We start from the raw sequence: 16237 nt of genomic DNA on the forward strand, positions 1-16237 counted from the left end.
AGCCTGGGTGACAAGAGCAAGACTCTGTCTCAAAAAAAAAAAAAAAAAAAAGAATTCTTGAAGACTTTTTCTTTCAGTAATTTGAATATATTAGCCTGCTGCCCCTGGACTCCATAATTTCTTATAAGAAATTTGTTGTTAATCTTATTGAGGATTACTTTTATGTAATGTCATTTCTCTTTTGTGCTTTCAAGATTTTCTCTGTCTTTAGCTTTCAACAGTTTGATCATGATGTGTACAGCTGTTGATCTCTTTGAGTTGAGTTTACCATACTTAGAGGATCACTGAGCCTTTTGATTGTGTGATGTTTTTCATCAAATTTGGAAAGCTTTTGGCCATTAATTCTTCAAATTTTTCTACCCCTTTCTCTGCTCTTTTTCTTCCAGAACTCGAGTTACATTTATGTTGGCATATTTGCTGGTGCCCTACATTTCTCTGAAGATCTGCTCATTTTTCTTCATTCTTTTATCTTTTTTTCTTTCTCATTATTCTGAGACTGAATAATCTCAATTGACTTATCTTCAAGTTCACTGATTATGTCTTCTGCAAGTTCAAATCAGCTATTGATCCCTCTAGTTACTTTTTTAATTCAGTTATTGTGCTTTTCAACTCCAACATTTCTGTTCAGTTCCTTTTTATAATTTTTTAAAATATTCATTGATATCCTCTATTTGGTAAGACAACATTCTTAATACTTTTCTATAGTTCTTTAGACTTTTGTTTTAGTTCTTTAAATATATTTACAATAGCTATAAATTTACAAAAGTTTGTATCTAGTAAATCCAACATCTGGGCTTACAACAACTGCAACTGCACAGTTTTAGGTCAGTTGGGGGGCAGTCTCTGATTTCCTATCTTTTCTCCACCCCTACTTCTGTAGACATCCTCCCCGCCACTTCCACTCCCCCTTTCCCTCTTCCACCCATTCAACTGAGCACAAAATGGCCAGACTTCCACAGAGCCAAAAGATGATTATTGAGGATGCTTTCAACTTGGTGGAGTCCATTTCAAAGACACTTTCTATTGAAACCTTTTTCTTGTGTTTGGGTCATACTTTATTCCCTTTCATCTTTCATAATTTTTATTAAAAACTGTACATATATGTGTCAACTCTGGAAATCAGATTTCTACATACACCCAAAGTTTCTCATTCCTGCTGTTGTTGTTTGTTTCAGGACTTCTCTGAACCAATTCTGTAGTCTGTATTCTTTGTCACATGTGGCCACTGGAGTCACTGCAGTCTCTGGTTTGCTTAGTGGTCAGCTAATAACTAGACAGACATATCTTTGGATGACTGGAACTAACAAGTCTCCCAGTCTTTGCCAAAGGACTGTCTATGAGTATTAAGGCATGCCTTCAATGCTCGGGCAGGCAATTTACAACTCCATCTTAGCCTCTACTTCTTTCTTAAACAGAGTCTCAAGGTAAGTCATAGGTGAGAGGCATTTGCAGGTCTTTCCTGGGCATGTACATAGCTCTATGCATGCACTTGGCCTTCTAGATTCCCAGGAATATGTCAGGAGCTTTCCAAAGCCCCCTATGGACATATCACTTCCCAACTGATCCTTTTAAGATTTTCGGTCAGCTTGTTGTTTGCCTCCCAACTGTATCACTGCCTGCCTGTTTCATGCTGTTATAACAGAATACCTGAGACTGGGTAATTCATAAGGAATAGAAATTTATTGGCTTATGGTTCTGGAGGCTGAGAAAGCTAGTATCGAGGTGCCAGCATCTGGCAGGGGCCTTCTTGCCGCATCATAACATGATGGAAGGCATTACATGGCAAAAGGGCAAAGAGAGGGCAACAGGCACACACACACACCACAGAGACAGAGAGAGAGAGAGAGAGAGAAGAGGGCCAACTTTCCCACTTTTATAATGAACCCATTCCCCAGATAATGGCATTAATCCCTTTACTCTGCCCTCATGGCCTATCACCTCTCATTAGTCCCTACCTTCCAACATTTTTACATTGGGGATTAAGTTCCCACACATGCCTCTGATAGCTGTGATATTTAAAATTGCCACTGAACATTTGACAAACATACTTGGTGAGTTTGAAGTCAGACTAAATAACAATAAGCCTCATGAGTGAGATTTTCCAAGGAACTATCAGACATGTCGAATAATAACAGTTGTCTGGCTTTGGAGTGGGTCAAATTCTGTTTTGTCCTCTCTACCAGTTGCTAAGTCACTATTTTTCACTGTGATCACTGTGGTTATCTAGGCTGACACGGGGCTGGGAGAAAAGTATAGGACTATGGCAAGTTAAAATGCCAAAAACCTTGCTGTTGTTACAAAAATCCAGCTGTTTTTCTTTAGTAAACACTCTACAAATTGTTGCAAGCCTTTGGTTAATTTCCAGAGTTCTGAAAAAGTCGATATTGATGATTTTTGCCACTGTTCTTGTTGATTTTATGGAGGAGAGGATTTCAGGCATAGATCCTATTTCACCATTCTGGCTGATGTCATCCCACTAAATCTTTATAAATTATTTATTTTACAAATAGCTGCACGCATCTCTGAACCTCTCTCCAACTTAGCCTTCCCCTAAAAATGGAGATTAAAATTTAGCAGTGAGGCTCAGATGGAAGCTTTTGAGCTAGTTGCCACAAAACATTATTTAACAACTATTAGGTAAATCTAAACCAGGTAGTGCAGAAATGCATATGCAGGAAAGTGAATGTGTGGGACTAATTGTGCTTTTCCAAAACTGGCCATGTTGGTACTGTTTCTTTCCTTTTACATGGCAAAAGTCCGCTGCTAACCTCATAAAACCTCCACTGCATAAATATCCACTAGTGAAGAATGACTGGCTGTCACTCTGCATCTGGTGCAGGGGGCACTATTGCTACAGAAGCTCGGGCAATGACATGAAGATACTTCAAATTGCCAAAGTTCTAGTTGTCACCATGACAACATTAATTGCTAATTTACAGACGTAAGAAACTGTTGTAGCTAGAATTGATAGAGTTCTTTAGAAGTCTATTTCTATTCCAAAATCAAATTGTTATAACAGGTCACCTGACTTACAGTAATTTATGTCGCACGATTTTTTTTTAACTCTCTAAAAGCATTTGACTTAGAGAGAGACCTTATATTTACTTTAGAGAGGAGGAAATGGAGATATTTCCTTCAGAGACTTTTAGTAAAGACCAATCAGCAGGTTTGCAGAAGAGCCAAGCCTCTAAAGAGGTGACTTATATTTCCAAGAGATATTCCAATTCAATCAGTGAATAACAAACTTTAAGCGTGCGGGAAATTTAACAAAACCCAGACTCTCAGAGCTGCAGCTGCGCAGTTTTAGGTCAGCTGGGGGTGGGGGTCTCTGATTTCCTATCTTTTCTCCACCCCTATTTCTGTAAACATTCTCCCACCCACTTCCACTCCCCGTTTCCCTCCTTCACCCATTCACCTGAGGGCAAGACGGCCTAACTTCACACAGAGCCCAAAGATGCTTATTGAGGATGCTTTCGACCTGGTGGAGTCCATTTCAAAAGGCAACTGAAGCCCTCATTCGGCATCCTCGCCTCTCACTTACATGCCGAGGGTCCAGAAACAATCCCTGTCCCTGGATAGGTCAGTTTAGCTCACCTGTACTTTCCTTCGCCCGTCCACAGCGCCGTCCAAACCGTACCAGCATCTCTGACGAGGTGTCCATGGTGCTCCTAGATCTGGAAAAGTGACTGTGGCGCCAAGCGCCGCGGACGCCAGCCGGTGGAGTTGTTACTCGAACCACGCGGTTGCTTGGCAACGCCGCCGGAAGTGACGCCAGCCGTCGCCGAGGAACAAGGGAGGTGCTGCAGTTGGCGGTCGGGCTAGAGAAGAGAGGCGCCTGCGCCTGCGAGCTGGGCTTGTGAGTGGGGCTGCCCAGAGGGCAGGCGTGGGGCGAGGCCAAAGGACTGAACCCGCAGGAGCGTCACGGGCGCCGGGGCGGCTGCCGGCGGCGGGCCTGGGTCAGTGAGAAGCCCGTGGGCCCCCGCCCTGCCTGCTACTCCCATCCCCACCTGCGCGCTCCCCATCGGGGACGACCCCCGATTGGGTCCGATGCCTACCCTCGGGGTGGAGCCGGCAGGTGTGTGAGCGCGCGAGGCCTAGGCGTGGTGTGTGCGTCCGCAGATCTCCTCGCGGGTGGAGTGTGAGGAGCAAAGCCCTCCCTTAACTATAAAAACCCGCGGATTCGCTGACATAAACGCTGTTTTTTTAATCCTTTGGTTTCTGAGGCATGGTCAGGACTAGATGGGGCCAAGTTTTTTAAAAATAGGAATGTTAAAACTTAATGATATGCTTAGAACATTTACGTTAGGACCTTTGAGATATTTTAAATTTCTTGGTAAATACATGACCACAGAAATCTGTTAGGAGTAGCTGCGCGTTTGGTTTCAAAAGATGCTTTTCTAACACATTGATGTACAGATAACTTCATTACTAACAAGTTGGCTCTGACGTGTACACATAATGCACCAAATTGGAGTCTCTCAAAATGAAAGAACAAAAAGATTTTTAATAACGAATGTTCTAACACATAGTCGTGCTATTTTTCTTTAGGTTTTCTATCAGATGTTCCACGTAATAATGCTGGTAAGTATGGAATAATTAAGAAAATATTTGAAGACAGAAATTAGTTTGTGCACATACAGCGCTGGTAGGTTTTTGGAACTATACCTTAAAAAGTGTCAAGAACTGGGGGCCAGGCGCGGTGGCTCACGCCTGTAATCCCAGCACTTTGGGAGGCCGAGGCGGGCAGATCACGAGGTCAGGAGATCGAGACCATCCTGGCTAACACGGTGCAACCCTGTCTCTAGCAAAAATACAAAAAAATTAGCCGGGCGTGGTGGCGGGCGCCTGTAGTTCCAGGTACTCTGGAGGCTGAGGCAGGAGAATGGCGTGAACCCGGGAGGCGGAGCTTGCAGTGAGCCGACCATCGTGCCACTGCACTCCAGCCTGGGCGACAGAGCGAGACTCCGTCTCAAAAAAAAAAAAAGTGTCAAGAACTGGGAAGGAACAGAGATTTTATCCTGTTTGCAGGCTAACTTAGCCTGGCAGTTTCATGGAAGACACAAGACTATTCATTTCAGGAATGAATTACTCCCAGCAGTAGCCAGTAAATCAGCAATTTCGCCTGAGTTCCCTAAAGCCCCAGTTCCCACAGGATAATGCAAAGTGGGCAAGAAGTCACCTAGATGTAGTGTGTGTCGAATTACAGGAAAGGAGCCCTGAGCTTAGGGAACCCAGATCTTTATCATTTGGACAAATAAGCATGTTTCTCAAGGCTGTCCAGTGTACAAACATCCTTGAGACAATAGTCTAGAGGAAAGGGCAGTCAGTAAGACATGCAGAACCACCAGAGATGCAGGGAAAATTGTCTCCCAACAACAATTTTCTGGAATTTTAACAAAATTGGTTACAAAAGTATTGAATCTCATGATTTGATGTCAGTTACTTGCCAATTTGACATGGTGGTCAGATATAATTTGACTTAAGACTTGAGATTCCAGCTCCAACCTGTGGATTGTCACAACCAAGTCAATCTAGAGTTATTTGTCCTATACCCACCACTCTTTTATTTCTTTGTTGTGAATTTAATAAGGTAGCATATGCACTCTGATCTGAAACAGAGTTTAAATTATTCTGAGAAGAAAAAAATTTTATTACAAAATTGATGTAGAAAAAGTGTGAACTACGGTTGAACCAACCATAACCATCCCACTGCACATGTAAACATTTTCTAAAACAAAAACAGGATTATACTGTACACACTATTTTGTGACTTGCTTATTTAATTTGAACTGAATATCTTGGCTTTTACTGGCTGGATATTCTGTTATTTGCTATCACATGCATATCTTACTTAATTATTTCCCAATTCTTGGATGTCTGTGTAGTTTTTAATTTTCATTATTGTGTAAAGTACGCAGGATATTGTTACACTATGGAAACATTGCAGACATACCAAATAGACATAGATTGTGCTTTTGAAGAGAACAGTTAACTTTTTGGAATTTTAACAAATTGGTTTCAAAACAGATTCACATTCTTAAAACTAAATCTTTGTTCATATCCTTAATTTTTGGAGACATTTTAATTTCTAGTACAGCACTAAATCTCAATGTCTATTGACAACAGAATGTGGAACTCCTCTATTATTAAACAAGTACAAAGAAAAAATGGACTCTGAAAATCTCAATCAGCTTAACACTGATTTTATCCACTGGACAAAAACTTATTTTCACATAACATTTCTTATTTTCGACACCAAGTCGATACCAAGTGGAAAGCAAAACTTTGTTCTCCTATTGCCAAGAGATGCTTTTCTGACATAAGAAAAACAACATAATTAGAAAATACAAAAAAAAAAAATTTTTTTTTTTGAGACGGAGTCTCGCTCTGTTGCCCAGGCCAGAGTGCAGTGGCGCGATCTCGGCTCACTGCAAGCTCCGCCTCCCAGGTTCATACCATTCTCCTGCCTCAGTCTCCCAAGTAGCTAGGACTACAGGTGCCCGCCACCACGCCCAGCTAATTTTTTGTATTTTTAGTAGAGATGGGGTTTCACTGTGTTAGCCAGGATGGTCTCCATTTCCTGACCTCGTGATCCCCCGCCTCGGCCTTCCAAAGTGCTGGGATTACAGGCGTGAGCCACTGCGCCCGGCCTGAAAATACAAATGTTAAAGCTTTTAAAATACTTTTATTAATTTTAGGAGTTAAGAAGTTTCCATTATTTTGCTCCAAACCAGAAGACTCTGTTCCCTGTATATAGAATAGGAGTAATATTTGAAAACAACTGGCTGATGTTTAAAACTGAAGATTGTCGTGATTGTTTATCCTAATCCCAATGCTGAAGTAAGATTGTCTTGGAAATACTAAGTTGGGTAAGTATTTTTTAAAGGTTTATGTTGAGTGGTGAGAAAATACTAATAGAAAAAGATGGGAAAAATTTAAAAGTGCCCTTTCAGATCAGCAGGGGAACTATGTTACCTCAGTCTCATGCTATTTTGAGGCTAATAATTCAGGAATTTCAGTAATTTGTGGCTAATTAAGTTTAGGTTTGAGGCAGTTTTCAAACAACAGTGAGTTACATTTGAAATTTGTTTTAATTATAAATTCAGAATTCTCAGAAAGCATATTTAATTTAAAATGTGCCTAGTTACAGTACTAATGTGATTGTCAATTATGCCTTATTATTTATTACATTGTTTCTGTAGGAAAGTGAATTCTGCATTTAAATTTCAGGGAACCAGTCAGAAGCATCTGGATTAGGCATTTAGTGATACAAGGATCCAGAATAACAAAAACTATGTACCAGCCACATTCACACAACAGGTGATACCCCTATAGGTTAATTATTCTCTAGATATTCTAAATTAAGAGACACAATACTTAGTCTTATGTGAGTCAAGAGCTCTATTCTGTCTTCACTACTGGGTGTCTACTGTTATAAACTGGAGAATATGTGTGGTTAAATGCCATGTTTTTCATTTTTAATTGATCTTTTTCTTATTGCTGTGGTTCTTTGCCTTTTTAGGATTTCTTGTAAAAACCTCAAAATGGTTATAAAGTGTATCACAGATGTGGTGTTATGGTTAGTGTGTACTTTGAAAGTAATGAATGTTTTTATGTAATTAAATATCTTTCTGCCAAAATTACCTACTTAGTGTTATATTTTTAAACTAATGAGTAGTCATTAAATATTCTATTTTTTAACACTAGAATTTGGTACTTAAAAGCATGAAGTCTGGAATCAAATCAACCTAAGATTCCAGCTCTGGCACTTTACTAACACCTAACCACTTCAAGATCCAGCTTATATATCTTTAAGATGAGGATAATAATGATTCCTACTTAATAGGGTTGTGACAATTAAATGGTATGATATTGCAAAGTTTTTAGGTCAGTGCCTGACATATAATGACTCTCAAAATTATTATTATTATCTGTTTACACACATTAATTATATCCTTTTCTGGATATTCTATATAGTTATTTTTTATAAATAATGTTTATTCTTACCATCAGTTGACCAGCTTATTCTTTCCTTTTCTCTTGAGATTTATAATTAATCACCTTCATTATATTCTAATGAAAACAGAGACATAAGTAATTGTCACACCACAAACAGTATGATTACTCAGGTGTATTCAAATTATTTGGCACCCCAGAGCTAAACTATCTAGAGCAGCTATAAATAAACATGTGAAAACTCTTAACCAAGTTACTTCTAGTTTGGAAGAATTAAATTGGCCTCCAGTTCTCAGGTAATTTGTTTAGAATATCATATAGAGTGTCAGCAATCATTTAATTATAATATTGATATTTAGAAATTGATTTTAAGCTAAATACTTTCTTTTTTTAATTTTTTTGATTTCCACCTTTTAAGTTCAGGGGTACATGTGCAGGATGTGTAGATTTGTTACATAGGTAAGCGTGTGCCCTGATGGTTTGCTGCACAGATCATCACATCACCTAGGTATTGAGCCCAGCATCCACTAGCTGTTTTCCTGATGCTCTGCCTCCTCCCACCCCCACCCTCTGACAGGTCCCAGGGTATGTTATTCCCTTCCATGTGTTCTCATGATTCAGCTCCCACTTATAAGTGAGAACACATGGTGTTTGGTTTTTTTTGTTGTTGTTCCTGTGTTAGTTTGCTGAGGATAATGGCTTCCAGATCCATCCATGTCCCTGTAAAGGACATCATCTCATTCCTTTTTATAGCTGCATAATATTCCATGGTGTATAAGTACCTCATTTTCTTTATCCAGTCTGTCATTGATGGGCATTTAGGTTGATCCCATGTCTTTGCTATTGTGAACAGTGCTGCAGTGAACATACGCTTGCATGTATCTTTATAATAGAATGATTTATATTCCTTTGGGTATATACCCAGTAATGGGATTACTGGGTCAAGTGGTATTTCTGCCTCTACTTCTTTGAGGAATCACCACACTGTCTTCCACAATGGTTGAACTAATTTAATTTACACTCCTACCAACAGTGTAAAAGTGTTCCTTTTTCTCCACAACCTTGCCAGCATCTGTTATTTTTTGGCTTTTTAATAATAGCCATTCTGACTAGTATAAGATGGTATCTCGTTGTGGCTTTAGTTTGCATTTCTCTAATGATCAGTGATGTTGAGCTTTTTTTTCATATATTTCTTGGGCACATGTATTGTCTTCTTTGAAGAATTGTCTGTTTGTGTCTTTGCCCACTTCTTAATGGGGCTGTTTGTTTTTTCTTGTAAATTTGTTTAAGTTCCTTATCAAGGAACTACATGATTCTTATCAAAAAGGATTTTGGACAGATTTTATGGGCAGAGTCTTTAACTATTTGGGAGCTAAAGGTGTAAGAGAAGATAAAATGAAAAGAGCAGTGACATCGATGCCTTTCACTTCAGGGATGGTGGAACTTTTCAACTTTATAATAGTTGCTGGATATTAGACCTTTGTCAGATGGATAAATTGCAAAAATTTTCTCCCATTCTCTAAGTTGTCTGTTTACTCTGTTGATAGTTTCTTTTGCTGTGCAGAAGCTCTTTAGTTTAATTAGCTACCATTTGTCAATTTTTGCTGTTGTTGCATTTGCTTTTGGCATCTTTGTCATGAAACCTTTGCCTTTGCTGTGTCCTGAATTGTATTGCCTAGATTTTCTTCTAGGTTTTTTATAGTTTTGGGTTTTACACTTAAGTCTTTAATCCACCTTGAGTTGATTTTTGTATATGGTGTTAAGGAAGGGGTCCAGTTTCAGTTTTCTGCATATGGCTAGCCAGTTATCCCAGCACCATTTATTAAATAGGGAATCCTTTCCCCATTGCTTGTTTTTGTTACTAAATACCTTTTCTTAAAAAGTTATTTTACATCTTCCAAGATTTCATGTTATGTTAAATTTGTTCAGAATTTTGGTTAGTACACAGAGAGTCCTTTATACATGATCTGTTATTTAATATGAGGATTGTAAATATTTTAATCTAATAAAATAAGTGTGGTTTGATTGATAATTTAATGATAGTAAGAAATGCTTTTTTTTCTTTCTTATAACTTCTATAAGAAACACACCTCCAGGAACACAATAATACTATGAATGTCCTTTTTATATGTTTTGTTTTCCACTTAAAATACTCAAATACGAACTTTGCTTCTTAGAGAAAAGTGGTTAGGTAGTGGTCTTGAAGTGCTTAATTACTTTGTTTATATTCCTCCCTTTGGCAGATTAACATTTAGTTATGTTTATTAAATAAGTATTTTAGCTAGATATGTAAACAGAGTTTGTTTAGGGAATAATATTTCTTCTTTTTCAGGGTAATCCAAATCTACTTCTGGAACCATGAAAATTTTGCTAGTTTTTGACTTTGACAATACAATCATAGATGACAATAGTGACACTTGGATTGTACAATGTGCTCCCAACAAAAAGCTTCCTATTGAACTACGTGATTCTTATCGAAAAGGATTTTGGACAGAATTTATGGGCAGAGTCTTTAAGTATTTGGGAGATAAGGGTGTAAGAGAACATGAAATGAGAAGAGCAGTGACATCATTGCCTTTCACTCCAGGGATGGTGGAACTCTTCAACTTTATAAGAAAGAATAAGGATAAATTTGACTGCATTATTATTTCAGATTCAAATTCGGTCTTCATAGATTGGGTTTTAGAAGCTGCCAGTTTTCATGACATATTTGATAAAGTGTTTACAAATCCAGCAGCTTTTAATAGCAATGGTCATCTCACTGTTGAAAATTATCATGCTCATTCTTGCAATAGATGCCCAAAGAATCTTTGCAAAAAGGTAGTTTTGATAGAATTTGTAGATAAACAGTTACAACAGGGAGTGAATTATACACAAATTGTTTATATTGGTGATGGTGGAAATGATGTCTGTCCAGTCACCTTTTTAAAGAATGATGATGTTGCCATGCCACGGAAAGGATATACCTTACAGAAAACTCTTTCCAGAATGTCTCAAAATCTTGAGCCTATGGAATATTCTGTTGTAGTTTGGTCCTCAGGTGTTGATATAATTTCTCATTTACAATTTCTAATAAAGGATTAATATGTCAGCAATTGAAAAGTGTATCACTTAAGATTAGGTTCAGCAGCATAAAACTAAAACCCCAAATACCAGAGGCTTAAAAAAAAAGAGAGAGAGAATTTTTTTTTCCTCTTACATGAAAGAATTCCAGAGGTAAGTATTTCAGGGTTGCTGTGTTAGTCTACCAACCTCAGCACTTGGCATTCAACCCATGATCCAAGGTTGCTGGTGAAGCTCTAGCCCTCACAGCAGCACTCTGGCCAGCAAGAAAGAGGGCAGTGAGAAAGTTACATCCCCTGTCTAAAGAAATTTCCCAGAAGTTGTACCCAACACTTCTATTTAAATGTCACTGGCCAAACTTAGTCATAATGCCTTACTTGTAAATAGCAAGGAAGGATGGAAAATATAGCTTTCATTCCAGGTAGTCATGTGCCCAGGAAAAGTTGGGGAAAAAAGTACAGAATTGAGTTAGGTACAGCTAGTGGTCTCCACTAAAGGTGGTTGATAGTTTATATTTTTTAATTTATTCCTGGAGCAAGTAAGCATATTTTATTCTCTTAGATATTCCTCCTTTTTTGAGACAAGGTCTCTGTCACCCAGCCTGGATTGCAGTGACTTGATCTCCGCACATTGCAGCCCCAACCGCCCGGGCTCAAGTGATGCTCGCACCTCAGCCTCCTGAGGAGCTAGGACTACAGGCTCGTGCCATCATGCCAGCTAATGTTTTGTTATTTTTTGTTAGAGATGAGGTCTCACTACTTTGCACAGATCTCAAAATCTTGGATTCAAGTGATCCTCCTGCCTTGGTTTCCCAGAGTTCTGGGATTACAGGCATGAGCCACTGTGGCCAGCCAGATATTTATTTTAAAAGTATGTCCAGTAGTTACAGATCTTAAAAAATAAAGTCTGATGCTTTATTCACATAAGAATAAAAGGCTACCAAATTTATATAATATCCTCCCAAACCAGTGTATTTTAAAGATAGGGATGCAGTATCTATTGTTGAAGTTTTCATCAATTTCAGGCTTTCCGTTTGAAGTGAAGTACATATTAATGTCCTTCAAATATTCTAACTTTATATCATAGCACCATAGACAACTACAGTAGCTAGTTTAATCGGTGTGTTGTTTATATTTGGCAATGCAGTTTTGAGCAATTCAGTACTGTATGTAATTTGCAGGAATACTCAGTATTTAAGACTTTCATATAGGGATATTAGCAAAATATCAACCGATCTAAAATGTTTTATAAGTCCATGCTAATTTCTAGATTGATGTTTTAGCCATAAAAATGCAGTATTTAATAATATTGTATTTTCCAAATTATGGAAAGCTTCAGAAATAGAAATATTCAATATAATTAGTACTCTCTAATCTTTTTTCTAGGTTGAAAAATCTTTGTTTTGCTTTAGGTTAGATTATGTTGAAACACATCTGTGTTTCAGATGTGTTCAGAGCTGAGGTCTCAGCTGAGGCTCCACTGAAGCAGGATTCACTTCCAAAATAACAGAGTTGTTGCCAATATTCAGTTCGTAGCAAACTACTGGAACAAGAATCTGTTTTCTTGCTGAGTGAATTTCTTGCCATGTGGCCCTCTCCAAATGATGGACATAAAAAAGTAGGCTGAGCACAATGGCTCACACCTGTAATCCCAGCAGTTTGGGAAGCCAAAGTAGGAGGATCACTTGAGGCCAGGAGTTCAAAACTAGCCTGGGCAATATAGGGAGACCCCCATCTCTACAATAAATAAAAATAAAAGCTTTCATTTACAATGATGGTAGACCAAGAAATTTGTCCTAGATCTTCACTGAGAACATCTAGAAAAGCTGGCAGCTGAACAAAATTTTAAAAACATCTGGGCTGGGCACGGTGGCTCACACCTTTAATCCCAACACTTTGGGAGGCAAGGCTAGGGGATCACTTGAGCTCAGGAGTTTGAGAACAGCCTCAGCAACATAGGGAGACCCCATCTCTTAAAAAAAAAAAGATAAACTAAAAATAAATTAATTAAAAACACCTGGTTGAAGACATCAGCGAGCTGGCAACAATGAAGAATTCCTAAGGAAACAGAAACTTTGTTAGGGGAGCTGTTTTCCCTTGTGTTGGCCAATTCTGTAAGTGGTAAGTGATTGCTGAGCTGTTGAATGGCCATTTTGACAACCTTATGGGACAAGGAAGAAGGGGCCTGCACTGGTAAACCCTTTCCCTTACTTGGAGTGAGGATCCCAAATGGCTACTCATTAGGAGTAACAGTGGTCCAGAAGTAAGCAGGCCTTCAAAGGGATGGCAGCTTAGCTTCAAATACCCTCAGTTTCTGAAATTAGATTGAGGTTATCTAAGGTTTTTAGAGCTCTCAGATGCATGGCAGAAGCAAATCTACATTTGCTTTTCAGGAAGAAATTAACATCCTAGGTGTGGCAGACAGACTCTAAGGTGGCCACTATGATCCCTGTCCCCTGGTATTCCTTGTGTGGAGGGAGACTCCCATGACTTGATTCTAATCCATAGACTACCACGAAGATGATGAGATGGACACGATTACAGCAAATTCTAATGTTCATCTTATTAAGAGACTCTTGTTGACTTTGAAGAAGCAAGCTGCCATGCTGTAAACCAGCCTTTGGAGAGGGCCTCATGGCAAGAAACTAAGGGTGGCCTCTAGCCAGTAGTCAGCAAGAAAACAGATCCTTGTTCTAGTAGTGTGCCAGGAACTGAAGATTGCCAACAACCTTGTTATTTTGGAAGTGAATCCTGGTTCAGTGGAGCCCTAGCTGAGACCTTAGCTCTGGCTAACACCTTGATTGCAGTCTTTTGAGACCAGGAAACAGAAAGAAGCCAGCTAATCTGTGCTTGGACTCCTGACCCACAGAACCTGTGAGATAATAAATGTGTCTTGTTCTTAACACACCAGATTTGTGGTAATATTGTTACACAGTGTAGAAAACTAACAAACTAGGCCTCAAAATAAATCTATAAGCAGTTTTGCAGGTACACTGTAGAACACACAATAAAAAGTAGCCACAGAAAGAGACGTGAGTGAATATCAGCAGAAGCTTCTATTTAAACATCTGTAGGGACCTCCAGATATTGGAGTTTTCAGAAACAAGCTTAAAAAAAAGAAAATTAAACTTACAAGAATTTTGGCAAAGAATTGAAAATTATATTAAAAACAAAATGAAACAGCTAGATGGGTGGGATAAGTTCTAGCATTCTTCTGCACTGTAGGATGACTATAGTTAATAATATATATTTCCAAATAGAGGATATTGAATGTTCCCAACACAAATGAGAAATGTTTTGAGTTGAAGAATATGCTGATTTCCCTGATCTAATCACTGTGCAGTAAATGTATCAACATATCACCATATATGCCGTAAATACGTACAATTATTTTGTGTCAATTTAAAAAAATTTTTAAAGGAAACACTAGAACTGAAAATTAGCATGATTGAAATTAGGAGACTGATGGATAGAATTGACAGAACAGGCATAGCTGAAGAAAGAATTGGTGAATGAACACAAATTAGAAAAAAAAATCCAGAATGATGTGGATAGACAAAATAATAAAAAAAGTTGAGACATAGATTTAGTAAGAAGATCTAACAGAGGAAATTTATGTCCCAAGAGAGGAGAGAGAAAATGAAACATAAGCAATAGTTTAAGAGATAATTATTGGCCGGGCGTGGTGGCTCATGCCTGTAATCTCAGCACTTTGGGAGGCCTAGGCAGGTGGATCACAAGGTCAGGAGATCGAGACCATCCTGGCTAACTTGGTGAAACACCACCTCTACTAAAAATACAAAAAAATTAGCCGGGCGTGGTGGTGGGCGCCTGTGGTCCCAGCTACTTGGGAGGCTGAGGCAGGAGAATGGTGTGAACCCGGGAGGTGGAGCTTGCTTGCAGTGAGCCGAGATTGCACCACTGCACTTCAGCCTGGGGGACAGATTGAGACTCTGTCTCAAAAAAAAGAAAAAAAAAAAGATAATTATTAAAAACTTTACAAAATTGAAAGATAGATCCTGAGGCAGGACTTGGGTAAAACAAACAAACAAAAAAATACAAAAAATATATTTAAAAACTTTGTAAAAAAATTGAAAGACATCAAACTTCAGATTCAAGAACCCTTATAAACCCCAAACAGGATAAATAAAATGAAAACCACATGAAATTACACCATTGTAAAACTGCTGATAACCAAAGATGGAAAAAGTATAAAGAAGCCAAAAGAAATATTACTTTGAAAGGAGCAACAATTAAGCTAATAGCTGGCATTTTTTCTTTCTTTCTTAAATGCTTGATAGAATACAACAGTGAAACTATCCAGACCTGGAGTTTTCTCTGTTGAAAGGTTTTAACCACGAATTCCATTTCTTTTACGGATATAGGACTATTCCATTGTGAAGCTTTTCTTGAGCAAGCTTTGGTAGTTTGATTGTGTTAATTATCTATTGCTACACAATAAATTATTGCAAAACTTAACAGCTTGGAAAAATAAACAGTTATCTCACAGTTTCTGTGGGTCAGGAATTCAGGAGCATTTAGCTGAGTAGTTCTGGCTCAGGATCAAGAATGGGTCAAGATGTTAACTAAGGCTGAAGCCATATGAAAGCTTGACTGGGGCTAGAGTATCTGCTTCCAAGGTGGCCCACTCGTGGTTTTTGGCAAGAAGCCTCATTTCCTTATTGGCTATTGACAGGAGGCCTCAGTTTCTCACTGATAGAAAGGCTCAAGGTATTGCTGATTGGCAGAAGGCTTCATTTTCCAACTACATGGGCCTCTCCATAGTGCTGATCAAATATCCTTAAAAAAAAAAAAAGGTAGCTGTTTTCTTGCCAAGTGAGTGAGCCAAGAGAAAGGGCAAAGAAGAAACCACAGGCCAGGCGTGGTGGCTGATGCCCTTAATCCCAGCACTTTGGAAGGCCGAGGTGGGTGGATCACCTGAGCTCAGGAGTTCAAGACCAGCCTGGCCAACATGGAAACCCCATCTCTACTAAAAAGTAGCTGGGTGTGGTGGCAGGCGCTAGTAATCCCAGCTATTTGGGAGGCTGAGGCAGGAGAATCGCTTGAACCCGGGAGGCGGAGGTTGCAGTGGCCGGAGATTGTGCCTTTTCACTCCATCCTGGGCGACAAGGGCAAAACTCCGTCTTAAAAAATAATAATAAAAATTAAAAAAGAAGAAACTACAAGGCCTTTTGTTACCTATATCAGAAGTGGCAGAG

At 38.8% G+C, this 16237-nt stretch overlaps 2 protein-coding genes across 13 annotated transcripts in view; one reads left to right on the forward strand and one right to left on the reverse strand.

The window, feature by feature from the left end:
• Positions 1–3788, reverse strand: part of CFAP210 (cilia and flagella associated protein 210) — a 53313-nt gene extending 49525 nt beyond the window's left edge. The window contains exon 1 of one of the 3 annotated variants that reach the window (XM_001134856.7): positions 3595–3788. In XM_001134856.7, the coding sequence (XP_001134856.5) occupies positions 3595–3661 (67 nt within the window). In that variant the 5' untranslated portion in view covers positions 3662–3788. The remainder of the gene's footprint in view (positions 1–3594) is intronic. The other 2 variants (XM_009443723.5, XM_063791302.1) reach the window with 2 other exon arrangements.
• PHOSPHO2 (phosphatase, orphan 2) lies at positions 3770–11047 on the forward strand. Of its 10 annotated transcripts, none has more exons than XM_063791303.1 (5): positions 3770–3856; positions 4549–4581; positions 6699–6869; positions 7231–7320; positions 10289–11047. In XM_063791303.1, exon 5 carries the CDS (start codon positions 10315–10317, stop codon positions 11038–11040), a length of 726 nt encoding a protein of 241 aa, XP_063647373.1. In that variant the 5' UTR covers positions 3770–3856; positions 4549–4581; positions 6699–6869; positions 7231–7320; positions 10289–10314; the 3' UTR covers positions 11041–11047. The 10 variants fall into 10 exon arrangements, 6 of the variants coding, with proteins under 6 accessions (XP_063647373.1, XP_003339076.1, XP_003309357.1 ...); XR_008546815.2 differs by having other exon boundaries at positions 3827–3956; XM_003309309.6 differs by having other exon boundaries at positions 3827–3956; positions 7203–7320.
• Positions 11048–16237: the final 5190 nt, after the last annotated feature.

The sequence above is a fragment of the Pan troglodytes genome, chromosome 13 (assembly GCF_028858775.2).
Source record: "Pan troglodytes isolate AG18354 chromosome 13, NHGRI_mPanTro3-v2.0_pri, whole genome shotgun sequence".
NCBI lineage: Eukaryota > Metazoa > Chordata > Mammalia > Primates > Hominidae > Pan > Pan troglodytes.